We start from the raw sequence: 16,384 nt of genomic DNA on the forward strand, positions 1-16,384 counted from the left end.
TAGTAAATGATGGCAGATAAAGACCTGTATGTTTGATTTCTTGAAGATGTGCAGTCAAGAAAGGACAGCTGAAGAGTCCAAAAGACGTATAAAGGTCACTTCTATTTATTTATAAAACAAGATGAAAGGCAGTGTCCATCCGCCAAATCAAAGCTCACAATGGGAGAAACCAGACTCGACACAGCCGTGTTTCAGCATCAATGCCTGTGTTAGGGGTCCAATATTCTAATATATCGTGAGTGTCAACATGAATAGCAATTCTCGGATAAGAAAAGATCATGTATTTACTAATGCACCCCCTCCCCCCCCCCCCCCCCCCCCCCCCCCCCCAAAAAAAAAACACGTTGTGCCACTAAATTGATGGATTCCCTTAGTGGCACAACTTTTGTTTGGCATCAGTGAATACATAAGCTTTTCTTATCCGTGAGCTGTTATTCATGTTGATACTCAAGATATATTAGAACACTGGTCTTCTGACATAGGCATCAACACTGAAACATGGCTGTGTCGAGTCTGGTTTCTCCCGTTGTGAACTTTAATTTGGCAGATGGACTCTATGCCTTCTATTGTGTTACAAAACTAAACAAACTTGACCTTTTATACATCTTTTGGACTCTCCTTTCTTGACCTCACTTCATTTCCACTGGTTGCTACCTGTGAGGATCTTATACTCATTTGTTTTGTCCTCATTTCTTGAAGACTCCAGAAAAATTTTAAGTTAAAGACTGTATCATTTGTTTCCCATCCAATTCAAGATCTAAAATTTGGAGGGTCAAAAGGAGAAATTAAAAGTGAGTATTTTTGTTTTTGATTTGGGAAAGAAAATTACTATCTATTATTGGCAGAATGGCCAGTAAATTGGCATTCTGGCTCACCACAGAAGAGGGATCACATTTATAACTCTTGTAGGGATCAGAAGTGCAAACCTTGTAGTGGCCATTGTTGGATGCATCATGTAGAGGTGTATCATCATCCAGTCCCTTGGTGTTCACTTCAGCACCTGCAGCCAATAACTGCTTTGCAACATCATAGTAACCCCGGTTACATGCCTCATGTAATGCGGTCCAGCCTGTAAAAGCACATCAAATGTCACACAAAGACTTAAATGTGCATTATTATAGATAATTAATCTAGGAAAAGAATTACCTGTATTTTGCTAAATATAGAATAAAAGAAGAGGGTAACAGACTTAGGGCCCCTTTTACAAAGGCATGCTAACGTTTTTAGTGCGCACAAAAAATTAGTGTGCACTAAACGCTAACACACCCATTATTTATTTTATTTATTTGTAGCATTTGTATCCCACATTTTCCCACCTATTTGCAGGCTCAATGTGGCTTACATTTGCCGTAGTGGCGATTGCCATTTCCGGTCTACAGAGTTGCACATGGTTTTACATTCAGTGCGTACATACATGGTATAAGAATACATTGTGATCTTGCGTAGGTGTCAACATTATGTTGTTGCTCAGGTATCGACATTAGGGTAAAAGTGATAGTGTTTGGCAGTGAGGTTAGTCAGCATTGTGTGGTTACATAGTAATCGATATTAGATTAGAAGTGGGATTGTTTGTTTATTAAAAGCATTGAGGTTATTCGATCATGTGATTAAGGTCGATCCAGTCTTATTCTTCAGTCTTATTGTTTAGTAATTAGGACGGTTGTTTGTGGTATGCCTTCTTGAATAAGTCAGTTTTCAATAGTCTTCGGAAGATAGTTAAATCTTGCGTTGTTTTTATGGTCTTCGGAAATGCGTTCCATAGTTGCACTAAGAACATTAGCACACCTTTGTAAAGCACCCCCATTATGAGCTAATGTAATGGAACAATTTACCTTGTAAGACTGAAGGAATCTGAATTATATTTTTAGGTTCCAGAAGAGTTGGAAATTACGGTTGCATGAGCTCAGAAAGCAGCTTGCTGGGGGTCTTGAATATGGAGGGGTTTGAAGGATGGTGGTGAGACATTTGTTAGGGTTGCTCAGGAGGGAAGGTCTGAGGCCAGCTTTAAAGGGGGGGGGGGGGGGGGGGTTCAAACATTATTTTCCAACCTAACAGATCTTGGAAGAACTATAAAAAAGGGGCCGAGAATACTTGTCTGTGGGCAAAATAAAAACCCTGCAATTGTATAGATTGGGATAAATATTAGCATGTGGGGAAAAAACAGGAGAAATTTGAACATAAGAGTCTAGCACAGTATCCTGTTTCACACAGCGACCAAGCCAGGTCACAAGTAACTGGCAAAAACCTAAATCGTGGTAACATTCCATGGTACAAATCCCAGGGCAAGCAGTTGCTTCCCCATGTCTGTATCAATAGCAAAATTAGAGTAAGGGATCCATAGAAGTAAGTTCTCCCCAGAAACGGTTCAGTACACTTTTATGGGAAGAGAAGCTCCAGTTTCTGAAGCAAAGAAACTTAAACACAGTGAAACTTAGCAGTTAGGGCAGGGGTTCCCAAACCTGGTCTTGGAGGCACCCAAGCCAGTCAGGTTCAGGATATCTACAATGAATATTCATGAAACAGATTTGAATGCAGTGGAGGCAGTGTATGGAAATCTCTCTCATGAATATTCATTGTGGGTATCCTGAAAATCTGACTAGATGGGGTGCCTCCAGGACCAGGTTTTGGGAACCACAAAAATGGGGAATTGCTCCTTTTAAACTGCCTTTCCCTGTATTCTATTCTAAACATCCAAATCAATCTAAACAAATCATATGCTAAAATAACACAGCAGAATTACTTTTCTGAGAAGTTCTGAGAGAAGAGGACATCTCTGTGGATAAGTGACATTATTTTTTGCTGAGCTTGGTAACTTAAAGGGAAAATTAGGTTCTTACCTTGGTAATTCTCTTTTCTTTAGTCATAGCAGATGAATCCATTACGAATGGGTTGTGTCCACCTACCAGCAGGGGGAGATAGAGAGCACTGAAAACCATAGTGGATCTTGGCCAGCTAGCTCCATCTGCCTCTCAGTATTTGAAGCTTCCAAAGCAGTGTTACACCGCAAAGTAGAACATGAACTTTCCTCACAGTGAACGAACGCCCCAGAACAGGAGCAGTAATTCAAAGGAGGGACGAACTCAACCTCCAGTAACAGAACAGAAATCCTGAAGACTGTTTTCCAACTTCTCCCAATGAGGGAACATATCTACAGGAAAAACGGAACCCAAAATAGCATTAATCAATCAATCAATCAGGGCGGGCTCATGGATTCATCTGCTATGACTAAAGGAAAGAAAATTACCAAGGTAGGAACCTAATTTTCCCTTCCTTGTCAGCAGATGAATCCATTACGAATGGGATGTATCAAAGCAATCCCTAGATAGGGTGGGAACAGGCCACACCACGCGCCAGCACCTGTGCTCCAAAATGCACATCCCTCCTGGCAGCCACATCCAGCCTGTAATGTCGGGCAAATGAAAGCTTAGAAGCCCATGTCGCTGCAATGCATATCTCTTGAAGAGAGTGCGCTCCAGTTTCAGCCCAAGAAGAGGAAATCGCTCTTGTGGAATGTGCCTTAAAGGCTTCAGGCGGAGGCCAGCCAGACAGCAGAGATGCTGAAAAAAAAATATCTTTTTTGAGCCAACGAGCCAGAGTAGCTTTAGACGCTAGAGACCCTCTGCAAGGACCTGACAACAAAACAAAAAGGTGATCAGAGGTCCTGAAAGCATTTGACATGCGCAGATACTGCAACAGAGCCCTTCGTACATCTAGAAGGTGCAAATGTAGAAATGGGTCTCGACAGGACAGCGCCTGGAGCTCAGACACCCGTCTCGCCGATGTAATGGCCACCAAAAAGACTGTCTTTAGGGTCACATCCTTCTCCAAAGCTCGCCTAAGCGGCTCGAAGGGCGAACACTAAAGGGCCTTTAAAACTAACCCCAGGTTCCAGGTCAGACACGGAGCCCGCAAGGGAGGACGGAGCCGAAGCACTCCTCTAAGAAACCGTGCCACCTCTGGATAAGCAGCCAGGGAGAGGCCAACCACCTTTCCCCGAAACATGCTAAGGCTGCAACTTGAACACACAGGGAATTATAGGCCAAGCCTTTTTGTAAACCATCCTGCAAAAAGTCAAGTATCGGCGAGACAGAAACCTGCATGGGTGTAATTGCTTTAACAGCACACCAAGCCTCAAACAGGCACCAAATCCGAGCATAGGCAAAGGACGTGGAACGCTTGCAGGCCTGAAGGAGAGTGGAGATGACCTTGTTGGAATAGCCCTTGTCTCTCAATTGCGCCCTCTCAATAGCCATGCTGTAAGACCAAAGCAGCAGGCGTCCTCCATGGTTACCGGCCCCTGTGACAACAGGTTCAGTACCAGAGGCAAAGGAAGGGGAGCCTCCACCAGCATCCACCGGAGGTCCGCATACCACGGCCACCTGGGCCAATCCGGGGCAAAGAGAACCACCTCTCCTTGATGTAGCCGAATCCGCAGGAGCACTCGCCCTATCAAGGGCACAGGAGGGAACACATACAGGAGGCCCTGAGGCCAGGGTTGAGCCAAGGCATCCAACCCCGCCAAGCGAGGATCTCTCCATCTGCTGTAAAAGCACGGGACTTTGGCATTTGCGCTTGACGCCATAAGATCCGCTACAGGCGTCCCCCATTTGACACCGATCTGAAGGAACACTTCGTCTGCAAGTTCCCACTCCGCTGGGTCGATTTGATGCCTGCTTAGATAATTGCTTGCACGTTGCTCTGACCTGCAATGTGAGCTGCTGCCAGAAACTGCAGATGTAGCTTGGCCCAGTGGCAAATCTGCACGACCTTGTCGATTTAAGTATTCCACTGTTGTTGTACTGTCTGACAGAACTCTGACAGCCAGTCCCTCCAGGGTCGTGTGAAAGGCCAGAAGCGCCTGGAATATCGCTTTCAACTCCAAGCGATTGATGGACCACTCCAACTCCTCGGGTGTCCACAGACCCTGGGCATGCCTTCCCTGGCAATGTGCTCCCCAGCCCTGCAGGCTGGCATCTGTTACCACCAGGCACCAATCGGGAAGCGCTAGTGGCATTCCTCGCCGCAGCATGCTGTCTGAGAGCCACCACTCCATACTGAGCCGGGCCGCAGGGAGCCACTTGAGTCTGCGCTGGTAATCCTGAGATATTGGAGACCATCGTTGAAGCAGGGAACACTGCAGAGGTCTCAGGTGCGCTCTCGCCCATGGCACCACTTCCAAGGTGGCAGTCATCGACCCCAACAGCTGGACTATGTCCCAAGCTCGCGGGTGAGACATCCTCAGGAGCAGACGGACCTAGTTCTGAAGCTTGCACCGCCTTTGCTCGGGTAGAACGACAAACCCCGAGGCTGTGTCGAACCGGACCCCCAAAAATTCTAGAGTTTGGGGGGGGGGGGGGGGGAGGTGACTTTTGGGTATATTGACGACCCAGCCCACAGATTGAAGTACTGAGGCCACTCTGGCTGTTACATGAAGACTCTCTTCTGCAGAGTCCGCTCTGATATAGTAACATACATAGCCAGTCGTCGAGGTACGGGTGAACCCGGATACCCTCTCGCCTGAGAAAGGCAACTACTACCATCATTACCTTGAAAAAGGTTCAGGGAGCTGGCAAGGCCTGAAACTGGAAACATTTCTCATCATCGCAAACCAGAGAAACCGGTGGTGCGGAGGCCAAATAGGAATGTGCAAGTAAGCTTCTTTCAGGTCCAGAGACGTGAGAAACTCTCCTGGCTGTACCGCCACCATGACGGAGTGCAGGGTTTCCATGCAAAAATGCCGCACTCAGTGACTTGTTGACTTCCTTTAAGTCAAGTATGGGCCGAAAAGACCCTCATTTTTGTGGCACCACAAAGTAAATGGAGTAACGACTGTAGCTGATCTCTGCGGGAGGCACAGGGACCACCGCCCCGAGGTGCAACAAGCCTTGCAAGGTCTCCTCTACCGCTGCCCGTTAGACGGCAGAGCCGCATCGGGACTCCACAAACGTGTCTCTCACTGGGGCATTGAATTCTAATCTGTAGCCATCTCTGATCAGGTTCAAAACCCACTGATCTGAGGTAATCTTGACCTATTCCTCGACAAAGAGGGAAAGACGTCCTCCAACTGCAGGAATCGAGGAGTGGGCCGGCGCACCATCATTGAGAGGGTCGCCCATGAACTCCAGGCCTTGAGCCGGCCGCTGCGGAACATTTGTTCGAGCGACAGGAGTTCCTCTGCTGAAAGCGGGCACATGAAGTAAACCCAGCAGAACACCCTGGGCAGTACCTTCTAGCTTCACGGAAGCGAGGTCTGGAAGAGGAGGGAACCGCCTGACCCTTGGAAGAAGGCTGCGGCCTAACCTCGGGTAAGCACTGGGGTTTAGTTTCCCCCAGGCCTTTAACAATTTTCTCCAACTCCTCACCAAATAGGAGAAGGCCCTGGAAGGGCAACTCCACCAACCTTTGCTTAGAGGCCATGTCAGCTGCCCAATGCTGTAGCAATAGAAGGCAGCGAGCGGCCACCGCCACAGCCATCTGTTTAGCCGACGTTCTGACCAGATCATAGAGGGCGTCAGACAAAAATGACAAGGCCGACTCCATCCACGGTGCCACCTCCGCAAGGGGTTCCGTTCCATCCCCGGGCTGTTCCACTGCCTGTTGCAACCAAGCGAGGCAGGCTCGAGCAGCATAACAACTGCACACAGATGCCCGGAAGGCTAGGCCTGAAATCTCAAAGGACCGTTTGATTGCTGATTCCAGACGTCGGTCCTGCATGTCCTTCAGGGCGACCTCTCCCTCTACTGGGAGGGTAGTCTTTTTCGTCACAGCCGTGACTAGGGCATCCACTTTAGGCACGGCCAAGTGCTCCTCACTGAGAGGGTATAAGTGCCCCACTGCCCTGGCAACTTTCAAAGGCCCCTCAAGGTCAGCCCACTGAGCTGAAATAAGCTCTTGGATGGAGTCATGCAAAGGAAAGGCTCGAGCAGGCTTCTTAGTACTTGCCATCCTTGGATTACCAGAGGAGGCTTCGCCCATCACAGGATCTTCAATAGAGAGAGCCTGTAAGGCATCAGAAATAAGCGCTGGCTGCTCCTCACGGTGGAAAATCCTAACCACAGTGGGATCATCCAGATCCAGTAGCAATCCTACTCCTTCCTCTGGCTCTTCGGACCACGAAGGCCTGCTAGGCACGAAGGCCTCAGAATCCCCAAAGCCCGACCACAGGGGGGAAGGGGGGGGTGCCACTCTCTGAAGGGGAATTTATCCTTCTGCGCTTCTTTTGCGGCCAACTGTCTGGGGAAAAAACCCTGATGGCAATCCCAGGCCGGTCTCCACCGAAGGGGAACCAGGTAGCAAGGCTGAGTCAGACATCTGCGGCAGAGTTCTTTTTAACATGAACGTTTTATGTAAAAGCAACACAAACTCTCGGAAGAAAGGCTCACCCTGGCCTCCCGGTTCCATCCAGGGTAAGCAGCTCCTCTGGTAGCCGGCCTCAGACCCCTCCGCTCCTGCGGGGGCCGAGCCATGCGGCGCATCCAAGATGGCGCCCGCTGCCAACTCCACCGAGCGGGAAGAAACCTCGCTCGCCATGCTCGGGCCGGCCCTGACGTCTGAAGAGCACGGTTTACAGAGCCCCGCTGCGGATCTGCGCTTGCCACAACGTGAACAGCGCTTAACAACCTCCGCAGCCATCACCAGAAAAATTCAAAATGGCGGATTCACACCAAAACGTCCCGATCGCGGGCCCTCCCCGGAGGAGCTACAAGACTCTCTTACCTCACCAGACCGAGTCACAGAGCTCTGGTCATGCTGCACAGACAGAAGGAAGCCTCAGAATCACAGCACTAACAAGGGTGTCGCTTTTTGTTTTTTTTAAAGCTGTGAGAAGTTAGAGGCAAGAGCTACAGAGGCACTCCGGAGGTCCAGGAGAGTGGAAAAGGCAGGGAAAGTACGAACCAATGCGCCTGCATCCACATAGAAGAGTGTGGGAAAGGCAGGGAAAGGACATACCAATGTGCCTGCATCCGCATAGAAGAGTGTGGGGAAGGCAGGGACAGGGCAAACCTATATGCCTGCATCCATATAGGGGGAAGGGTAAGGCAGGGAAAGGGCTAACCTATGCGCCTTTAAAGTGGAGCTGCAATAGCCACAACACCCCTACTACAATTGCCAAAAGCACAGGAGCCACCCCAGGCAGATTCTTGAAGGAGCTGAATAAGCTGCGTCCAACCCTGCTGGGGAGATAGAGAATACTGAGAGGCAGATGGAGCTAGCTGGCCAAGAGGCACTATGGTTTTTCAGTGCGCTTTATCTCCCCCTGCTGGTAGGTGGACACAACCCATTCATAATGGATTCATCTGCTTGATGACAAGGAAAGGGCCAACTCCATCCCCGGTGCAACCTCCACGAGGGACTCCGCACCATCCACGGGCTGCTCCACGGCCTGTTGCAACCAAGAAAGGCAGGCCCAGGCCGCATAAGAATGGCAAACAGACGCCCTTAAGGCTAGGCCCGAAATTTCAAAGGACCGTTTCAGAGCGGATTCCAGCCGCCGGTCCTGAATATCCTTGAGAGCAACCCCTCCCTCCACTGGGAGAGTGGTCTTTCTGGTCACCGCGGTGACTAAGGCATCCACTTTTGGCATACAAAACCTAGCCAAGAGCTCCTCACTCCAGGGTACAGATGCCCCATAGCCCTGGCCACTTTTAATGGCCCCTCAGGGTCAGCCCATTGAGCAGAAATAAGCTCTTGGATGGAGTCATGCAAAGGAAAGGCTCGAGCAGGCTTCTTGGTACTCTCCATCCTCGGATTACCCGAGGGGGTCTCACCATTAAGAGGATCATCAATAGAGAGGGCCTGTAAGGCATCCGAGATCAGCGCTGGCAGCTCATCGCAGTGGAAAATCCTAACCGTAGAGGGATCATCCAGATCCAGTGGCAAAACTGCACCTTCCTCTGGCTCTTCCGACCACGAGGGCCTGCCAGAACCCTCAGAGTCCCCACAGCCTGACCACGGTGGAGGGGGGGGGGGCACTTTCTTACAGGGAATTAACCCGTCTATGTTTAGCGTGCATCCAACGCTCAGTGGAAGCCACATCATCACTCAGCCCCAGGCCATCCTCACACAGAGGGAAACCAGGTGGCAACACAGTGTCAGACACCTGTGGCAGAGGTCTCTTCAGCATAAAGGCTTTATGTAGCAAAAGCACAAATTCCGGGAACAAATACTCGCCCTGACCTCCCGTCTCCGAATTAGGAGCGACGGGGAAATGAGCTCCTCTGGAAGGCTCAGCCCAAGGCGGTTCCCTGCCCTCAGATTCCTCCGAAACCGCGGGGGTCAAGACATGCGGCACTTGCAAGATGGCGCCCGCTGCCAGCTCCAATGAGCGGGAAGAATCATCACTCGCCATGCTCGTGCTGGCTCTACCGTCTGAACAGCACGATTTACAGAGCCCCGCTGCCGATTTGCGCTTGCCACAATGGGAACAGCGCTTAACTCCCTCAGCAGCCATCGCCGAAAAACGGCGGAAAATTCAAAATGGCGTCTTCGCGCCCAAATCACCCCGCTCTAAACGCCATCTGTGGGCCCTCCCCGGAGGAGCTGAGTACCACTCTTACCTCAAAGGACCAAGTCCAGGAGCTCCAGTCAAGCTGTAACTCAAGAAAAGCCTCAGAAATAGCAGCGCTGAAAAACGCGTGCTTTTTTTTAACACTGTGAGGAAAGTTGGAGGCAAACAGCTACAGAGGCACTCCGGAGGAAGCGGGGGAGTGGGAAAGGCAGGGAAAAGGAGAACCTATATGCCTGCATCCACACAGGGGGAATAGGTAAGGCAGGGAAAGGGTGAACCTATGTGCCTTTAAAGTGGGCATCACCAGCCACAACACCCCAGCTCAACTGGCCATGCACAGAAGCCACCCCAGGCAGAATCTTGAAGGAGCTGAACAAGCTGCGTTCAAACCTGCTGGGAGATAGAGAAATACTGAGAGGCAGATGGAGCTAGCCGTCCAGGAGGCACTATGGTTTTTAGTGTTCTCTATCTCCACCTGCTGGTAGGGGGATCACAACCCATCAGTTAATGGATTCATCTGCTGCTGATGACAAGGAACAGCATTTGACCCTTTTCCCCTCCCCACCCCACCCACACCCCACACATAATCCAGTATTTTACCTTCTCTGGCCCCATCCCACCAAGTTCAGCATTTACCTTTTCTTCCACCATCCTCACAAATACTCAAGCATTTACCTTTTCTTCCCCCCACCCCACGAACATAGTCTTATAACTCTCCCTCCTGTCCCCTATACAACTAGCAACCAGGCATCTCCTCTTGTCTCTCATGAGCCTCTCCCCCCATGTGCCATTTAAAAGTTTTGTCTCTAGCAGTCGGCGGAAGCAATTTATACAGCCTGCTCATGCCAACCTGAAGCCTTCTATCTGATGCTTTCCACCTATGTGGAAGCAAGAAGTTCTGTCAGAGAGAAGGATCTGGGGTTAGTGCGAGCAGGCTGTATGAATCACTGCTCCCCTGTCACCGAGTGCTAGAGGCAAGAAAATGTACTCCATACTGGCACAAATTAAGCTGGCCCAACTCCTGCGGCACACCTGGGGATCAGCTATGGTACACTGGTTGCAAAACGCTGCTCTAAGGAAAGGCTCTAAAAGCTCTCCATATATCTGTTCAAAATACTGGTACACATGCTTCCCAAAAAAATTCCTAATACTCCCCCACTCTCACCTCGAATGACTAAATGTTCAAGCCATCCTACACTCTCTCCAACACCTAGGCAAAGTATCAAGTTAACACTTGTACAGCACTGGTGAAGTTAGGTATATACTGTATATTGTCTTATACTGAAACTGTCTACATCTGTAGCAAACACCTGGCCTTGTATCCACAGAGTTCCACGAAAGGATATACACAACTGGTTAACTAGTTTTTATTTTAAAGCTTTGTACTTCAAATAAACCTCTTTCCTGTTTGGCTCTCTCATATTAAGCCAATAATGTGCCAGCAACAGTGGAAAAATGTCACAGCTGTAAATAATCTTATTGAATTGCTAGGCTAACAATTTTCCATTTTCCATATAATTATGCTTTGTGAACAAGCCAAATACTCAATCCACTCTGCCTCTAAGCTCTCTATTCTTGCTACAGTGGGAAGTTACCTGAAGAGGGAGCCATAGTATGTTAGTTAGCAAGTACCTGGTGAGATGAGATGAGACATATGTATGGGAGCAAGAAAATGTGAGTATTTTGAACACTCGGACTTAGTATAACTTATGGGTTTGTCACACAGATACATATACAATGTAGCACACACCTATATCTACTACAAATACACTTCTTTATGCATCTCTCCCTTTCCTCTCTGGGTCAAAACCTACTGAATCTTGGCCAGGGATGAATATCTTTATGGTGCTTCCTCCTCAATTACACTTTTCTGGGCTTTCTGCTGAGGGCTGAAGGTCTGGCTGATTTCAGTATACAGACTAAAATGTCTATCTATTGGTTGTGGTATCAATAAATTAAATGGGGTGCAAACACCAAAGCAGACTAGGAGTCCAGATGATTCTTTATTTAAAAAGACCCGACGTGGTCATGTTTCGCCAACACGGCTGCACCAGGGGCTGAAAGAATATGATCCCCAGTTAGCAAAGAAACATCCAAAACTGTAGTCAGCAGTTCCCAAGTGCTTCAAAAATTGCTCAGCAGAGCTGCAGGCTCCAGACTTATTCCTCAAAGTGGGGCCACATCGGGTCTTTTTTAATAAAGAATCTTCTGGACTCCTAGTCTGTTTTGGTGTTTGCATTTGTGACTTGATGCGGACTTGAACAGCCTCTTTTTTGTGTTGCTGAATTAAGTGGGGTGCCTCATTATCACTGTAGAGCTGGCGCAGGTTTGAGACCTAGTGCAGAGGCACCAAACCAGAGTTCCTTGACCTAATTATCTACTGTGTTCTATTTATTTAGAAATCATTTATAATCCACCAATCTGGGGACAGTTCCAACACAGTTACACAAATCAAAGGACAACCAAATTACAACCAACACAAATCAAGATTAAAAAAAAGAAGACCACATCAGATATCATACAAACCCAATAACCCTTACCACTCACCCATAAAATCTTACACTGACTAATAAAGCCTCCATAAATAATGGGACTTTTACCTTTTTCTGAAACACCAATGTTTTACACCTCTAGGGCCACAGCTCTCAGTTCTTTGCACGACTCTTATGCAAGGACAAATAAATCTCACTTAGACACCCTAAAAACGTACTACACTAAGCTTTTTTTTATTAGCAGTTGGTGATGATATGCTGATGCATTCATTTACACAAGCAGAAGTGTCAAAATTCAAGTGGACACAGCTGTTTTGCAGGTAACCACAGAAGGCAGAGGTGCAGAAAAACAGCTGGCACCTCTGGCTGTTCCTTGCCCTGGCGAACACAAAGGGCAGCAGCATATTACAGATACCAGCTCTGAAGTCACAAGGCCTAGGCACTAGTGTCTCGTGAATGAAATGTCCAAGAGTCCTAACAAACATCCTGAACAAAAGCTCCTACAGATGTTACTGCAGGCACCCTAAGATGGAGTCCCAATAAGCAGAATCTTATAATAGAGATTATATTTTCTTCACCCAATATGCAGTGGTTTCCCTAGCCAAACATGCAGAAATATAGAAAAATGTATCTGCAATAGGTGTTCAGGCTTCACTAGGAAAGCCTTGTTGTGCTTTTCTGTTTCAGGGCCAGTTGATAATGCAGGAAAGGATCTTTCTAAGGCATAAATATGCAGTAAATATGCTCTTATTGCAGTCTCTTACCCCCCAAAAGAAATGTGCTGACAATATGTGGTTTTTAAAAAAGCAGTGTTTCTAGCAAATCAGGTTAAGTCCAAAAGCCTGAATTTCACCCAAAAGTATCCGGATTTTTCCATCCGGTATCAACCACTACAAAGCAATTAATTCTACAAGGCAGAGCAATAAATTGAAAATGATCTACCATGCACAGATACCAGCCTCACTGCTGATAGAAGGGGTACCACAAAAACTTGTTTACTTGCAGACCATAAGTATTCTTTCAGCCGTTCCTTCCACTAATGACTCCTTAAAGTTTACCTAGCTTGCCATGGGTAGCCAGTGCCATGCTTTTTAGGAAGGGGGTCAAAGATTATGACAACATCTGGTAATCAAGCGCACTACTAAATTCTGAATCATTGAGTAACTGAGTATTCACTCACAAGGTGAACTGTAGTACCCTTATAAACTCCATTACAATAGTCTATGCCCAATAACACTAATACTTGCACCTTCATGACAGAATTTAATAAATACTAATCAAACCTAGTTACTAGCCTCTACTTAAAATATGGCAATAAAGACATTTTCAGAAGTTATGCCTGCAATATCAGTACAAGAACATGACTGCATGCTTAAACTTTGAAGCTAATCTTTAGCAATCGATTCTCTTTTTTTTAATGTTTTTTATTTATTCATTTTTCAGTTCAATACAAAGCCATTTACAACATTGTTCAGTTCCATATTGAATTTGTTGTAACCTATCAACCATAAACTTAAACATTCAAAATCTTTGTTTGCAATGAAATATAGAAACCTCAATCTCTTTTCCTCTCCCCCACCCCCTCCCCATCCCTATGTCTGTGTGTCTGAGTTATTCGTGACCTTGTTATTGGACAACCATGTGTTATACAAGTCCCAAGTTTTATGGTATTGAACAATTTGGCCATTACGTAATGCAGTGAGTTTGGACATTAACTGAATGGATCTCAATTTTTCTATAACCAAGGGTAGTTCAGGTAGTCGTGGTTTTTTCCATGATGCAGCTAGGACCATTTTACCCGCTACAAACACCTGGGTGGCAAACCGATGGATATGGTTTTTAGTTCCTGGCGGCTTAAAGTGTAGCAGGCAGGTATCTAGTTTCATGGAGTATTCTATTTCTGTCACTTTATGCACCAGGTCCATTATGCTTTCCCAATACCTTTGTGCATATTTACATGTCCACCATATGTGGTGCATATCTCCCACCTCCCCACATTGTCGCCAGCAAAGATCTGAGCCCGATTTAAACATACTGGCCAGGCGGCTAGGGGTGTAATACCAATTATACAAAATCTTGTGTCCGTTCTCCATCATTGCACTGGATATTGATACTTTTAATAGGGATCTAAAAGCTTGTGCCCACTGTTTGGGTTCATAGGTGACCCCCATTGCCTTTTCCCATTTTTCTGTATAATGTTCCACCGGTTGGGAGTGGGCCAATAAAGCTCTATATATTCTTGATATACTACCCCTGTCTCCTCCTCCCATTAACCCTTTTTCCAGCATTGTTTCAGCTAAACTAAGCTCTTCCCTTGCTTTACGGTGAATAAAATCTCGCACTTGGTAGTATTGGAAGGCCTGAAGAGGTGAAAGCCCATGTTCTTGGCTTAACTCCCGGAAGGTAGGAACGTGCCCCTCATCACACATTTGCCCCAGTTCCCGCAGACCCATAGTTTCCCATTCCTCATAGGTCGTGTCTAGTGCTCCTGGTCCGAATTGAGGGGTGTATCTAAGGAATGCATGTTTAAAGTATATCCTCCCTGGGAAAAACTTCTCCCTAACCTTGTACCAGGTGTTCAATGGCCATTGAATCAAAGATGGACTGTTTCTTATTATCTCTTTCAGTTGTTGTTTCGGTAGCCATGGTATTGCCCCAAATGGGAACGGTTCCAGCCAACTCTGTTCTATACGGGCCCATATCTTCCCATTACCCTGCAACCAGATTGCTAAGATTCGCAAGTGTGCTGCATTGTAGTATTCCCGAAATGCAGGGACCCCCATGCCCCCCTTGTCTCTCAATTGACACAGCGTCTCCCGCTGCACCCGGGGTGGCCTTTTTCTCCAGATAAATGAAAACACTTTTCTCTGCAAGCCTCGGAAGAAATCATCTGGTATGTCAATTGGTAGGGCTATGAATAAATATAGGAGCTTCGGGAGGACAATCATTTTGATAGCATTGATCCTTCCCATCCATGATAGTGTTAAGCCCTCCCATCTCTCCAACTCCCGAAATCGGTCTTGTGCCTTCATTGGGAAGTTGCTTTTAAAGACTTCCTCCAGACTTCGAGGTATATTGACCCCTAAATATCTTATGTATTTACAGGCCCATTTATATGGGAACTGGAGCTTCAACTGATCTATTTGACTATTTGGCATATTTATGTCCAGTACCTTGGACTTGTCAAAATTTATTTTAAAACCCGAGACGGCCCCATACGCCTGTATTTCTTCTCCGATTTTTGGAAAAGCTGAAAGGGGGTCTTTTAAGATAAGCAGAATGTCATCTGCGAAAAGGAGTATTTTAGTTTCAATCCCTCCCCCTCTCATACCCCGGATTTCAGGATTTGATCTAATTTTAGCTGCCAAGGGCTCACTAAAGCAAAGAGCAGCAGCGGTGATAGTGCACAGCCCTGCCTAGTGCCTCTATGTAATGAGAAGGGGGAGGATAAGACCCCATTGACTCGCATCGCTGCCCTCGGGGTTTTGTATACTGAGTGTAACCACTCTGCAAATCTCCCTCCAATACCCGCCTTCTTTAATACTGCAAACAAAAATGGCCAGCTGACCCGGTCAAAGGCCTTTTCAGCGTCCAGAGATAATATACACATGGGGGTGTTTGTAATCTGTGCCCCTTGGATAACCTGCAAAGTTCTTCTTATGTTATCAAAAGTTTGGCGATTCTGCACGAATCCTGCCTGATCTTCATGAGTTAACAGGGGGAGATATGTCTGTAATCTAGTGGCCAAAATTTTTGTAAATATTTTGTAATCTACCCCCAGTAGTGAGATAGGTCTATAAGAGCTACATATGAGAGGATCCTTGCCTGGTTTGGGTAACACTGTTATTGTTGCCATATTCCAGGTCGGCGGTAGGCCTGTGCTCTCATCTATGAAATTGAATACTTTCACCAGGAGGGGAGACAGAATTTTCCTAAAGGTCTTATAAAACTTATTAGTGAATCCGTCTGGTCCCGGAGCTTTATTAAGAGACAGTCCCTTGATTGTTTGCTCCACTTCCTCGGCTGTGATAGGGCTACCTAACGTTTGATCAGCACCTTCTGGGATTACTGGGAGGTCTATCCCTGCTAAAAATTTGGCTGACTCCTCGGGGTTCTGTTCTATTTCTGATGTGTAAAGTTTCTTATAGAATTCCCGAAAGGCAGACTCCAAAAACTCAATCAGAATGCACTATCCCACCTTCGTCCCGTAATCCCCCTATCATATTTCTGCTGGCATGCTGTGTTAATTTGTGGGCTAATAATCTACTTGGTTTATTGCCAAATTCAAAATAGGACTGTCGCACCCTTTGTAGTTTTTCAGAGATATCTGCTAATTCAAGATCGTGCAGTTGCGATCGTAAATCGTGAGCTTGAGTTGTAAGGT

General features: G+C 46.9%; 1 protein-coding gene across 1 annotated transcript in view; it reads right to left on the reverse strand.

The window, feature by feature from the left end:
• The window catches only part of ANKRD11 (ankyrin repeat domain 11), a 202,379-nt gene that overhangs the window by 98,939 nt on the left and 87,056 nt on the right, over positions 1 to 16,384 (reverse strand). Inside the window, exon 5 of the mRNA XM_030204606.1 lies at positions 927 to 1,069. Within this exon, the coding sequence (XP_030060466.1) occupies positions 927 to 1,069 (143 nt within the window). The remainder of the gene's footprint in view (positions 1 to 926; positions 1,070 to 16,384) is intronic.

The sequence above is a fragment of the Microcaecilia unicolor genome, chromosome 5 (assembly GCF_901765095.1).
Source record: "Microcaecilia unicolor chromosome 5, aMicUni1.1, whole genome shotgun sequence".
Taxonomy (NCBI): Eukaryota; Metazoa; Chordata; class Amphibia; order Gymnophiona; family Siphonopidae; genus Microcaecilia; species Microcaecilia unicolor.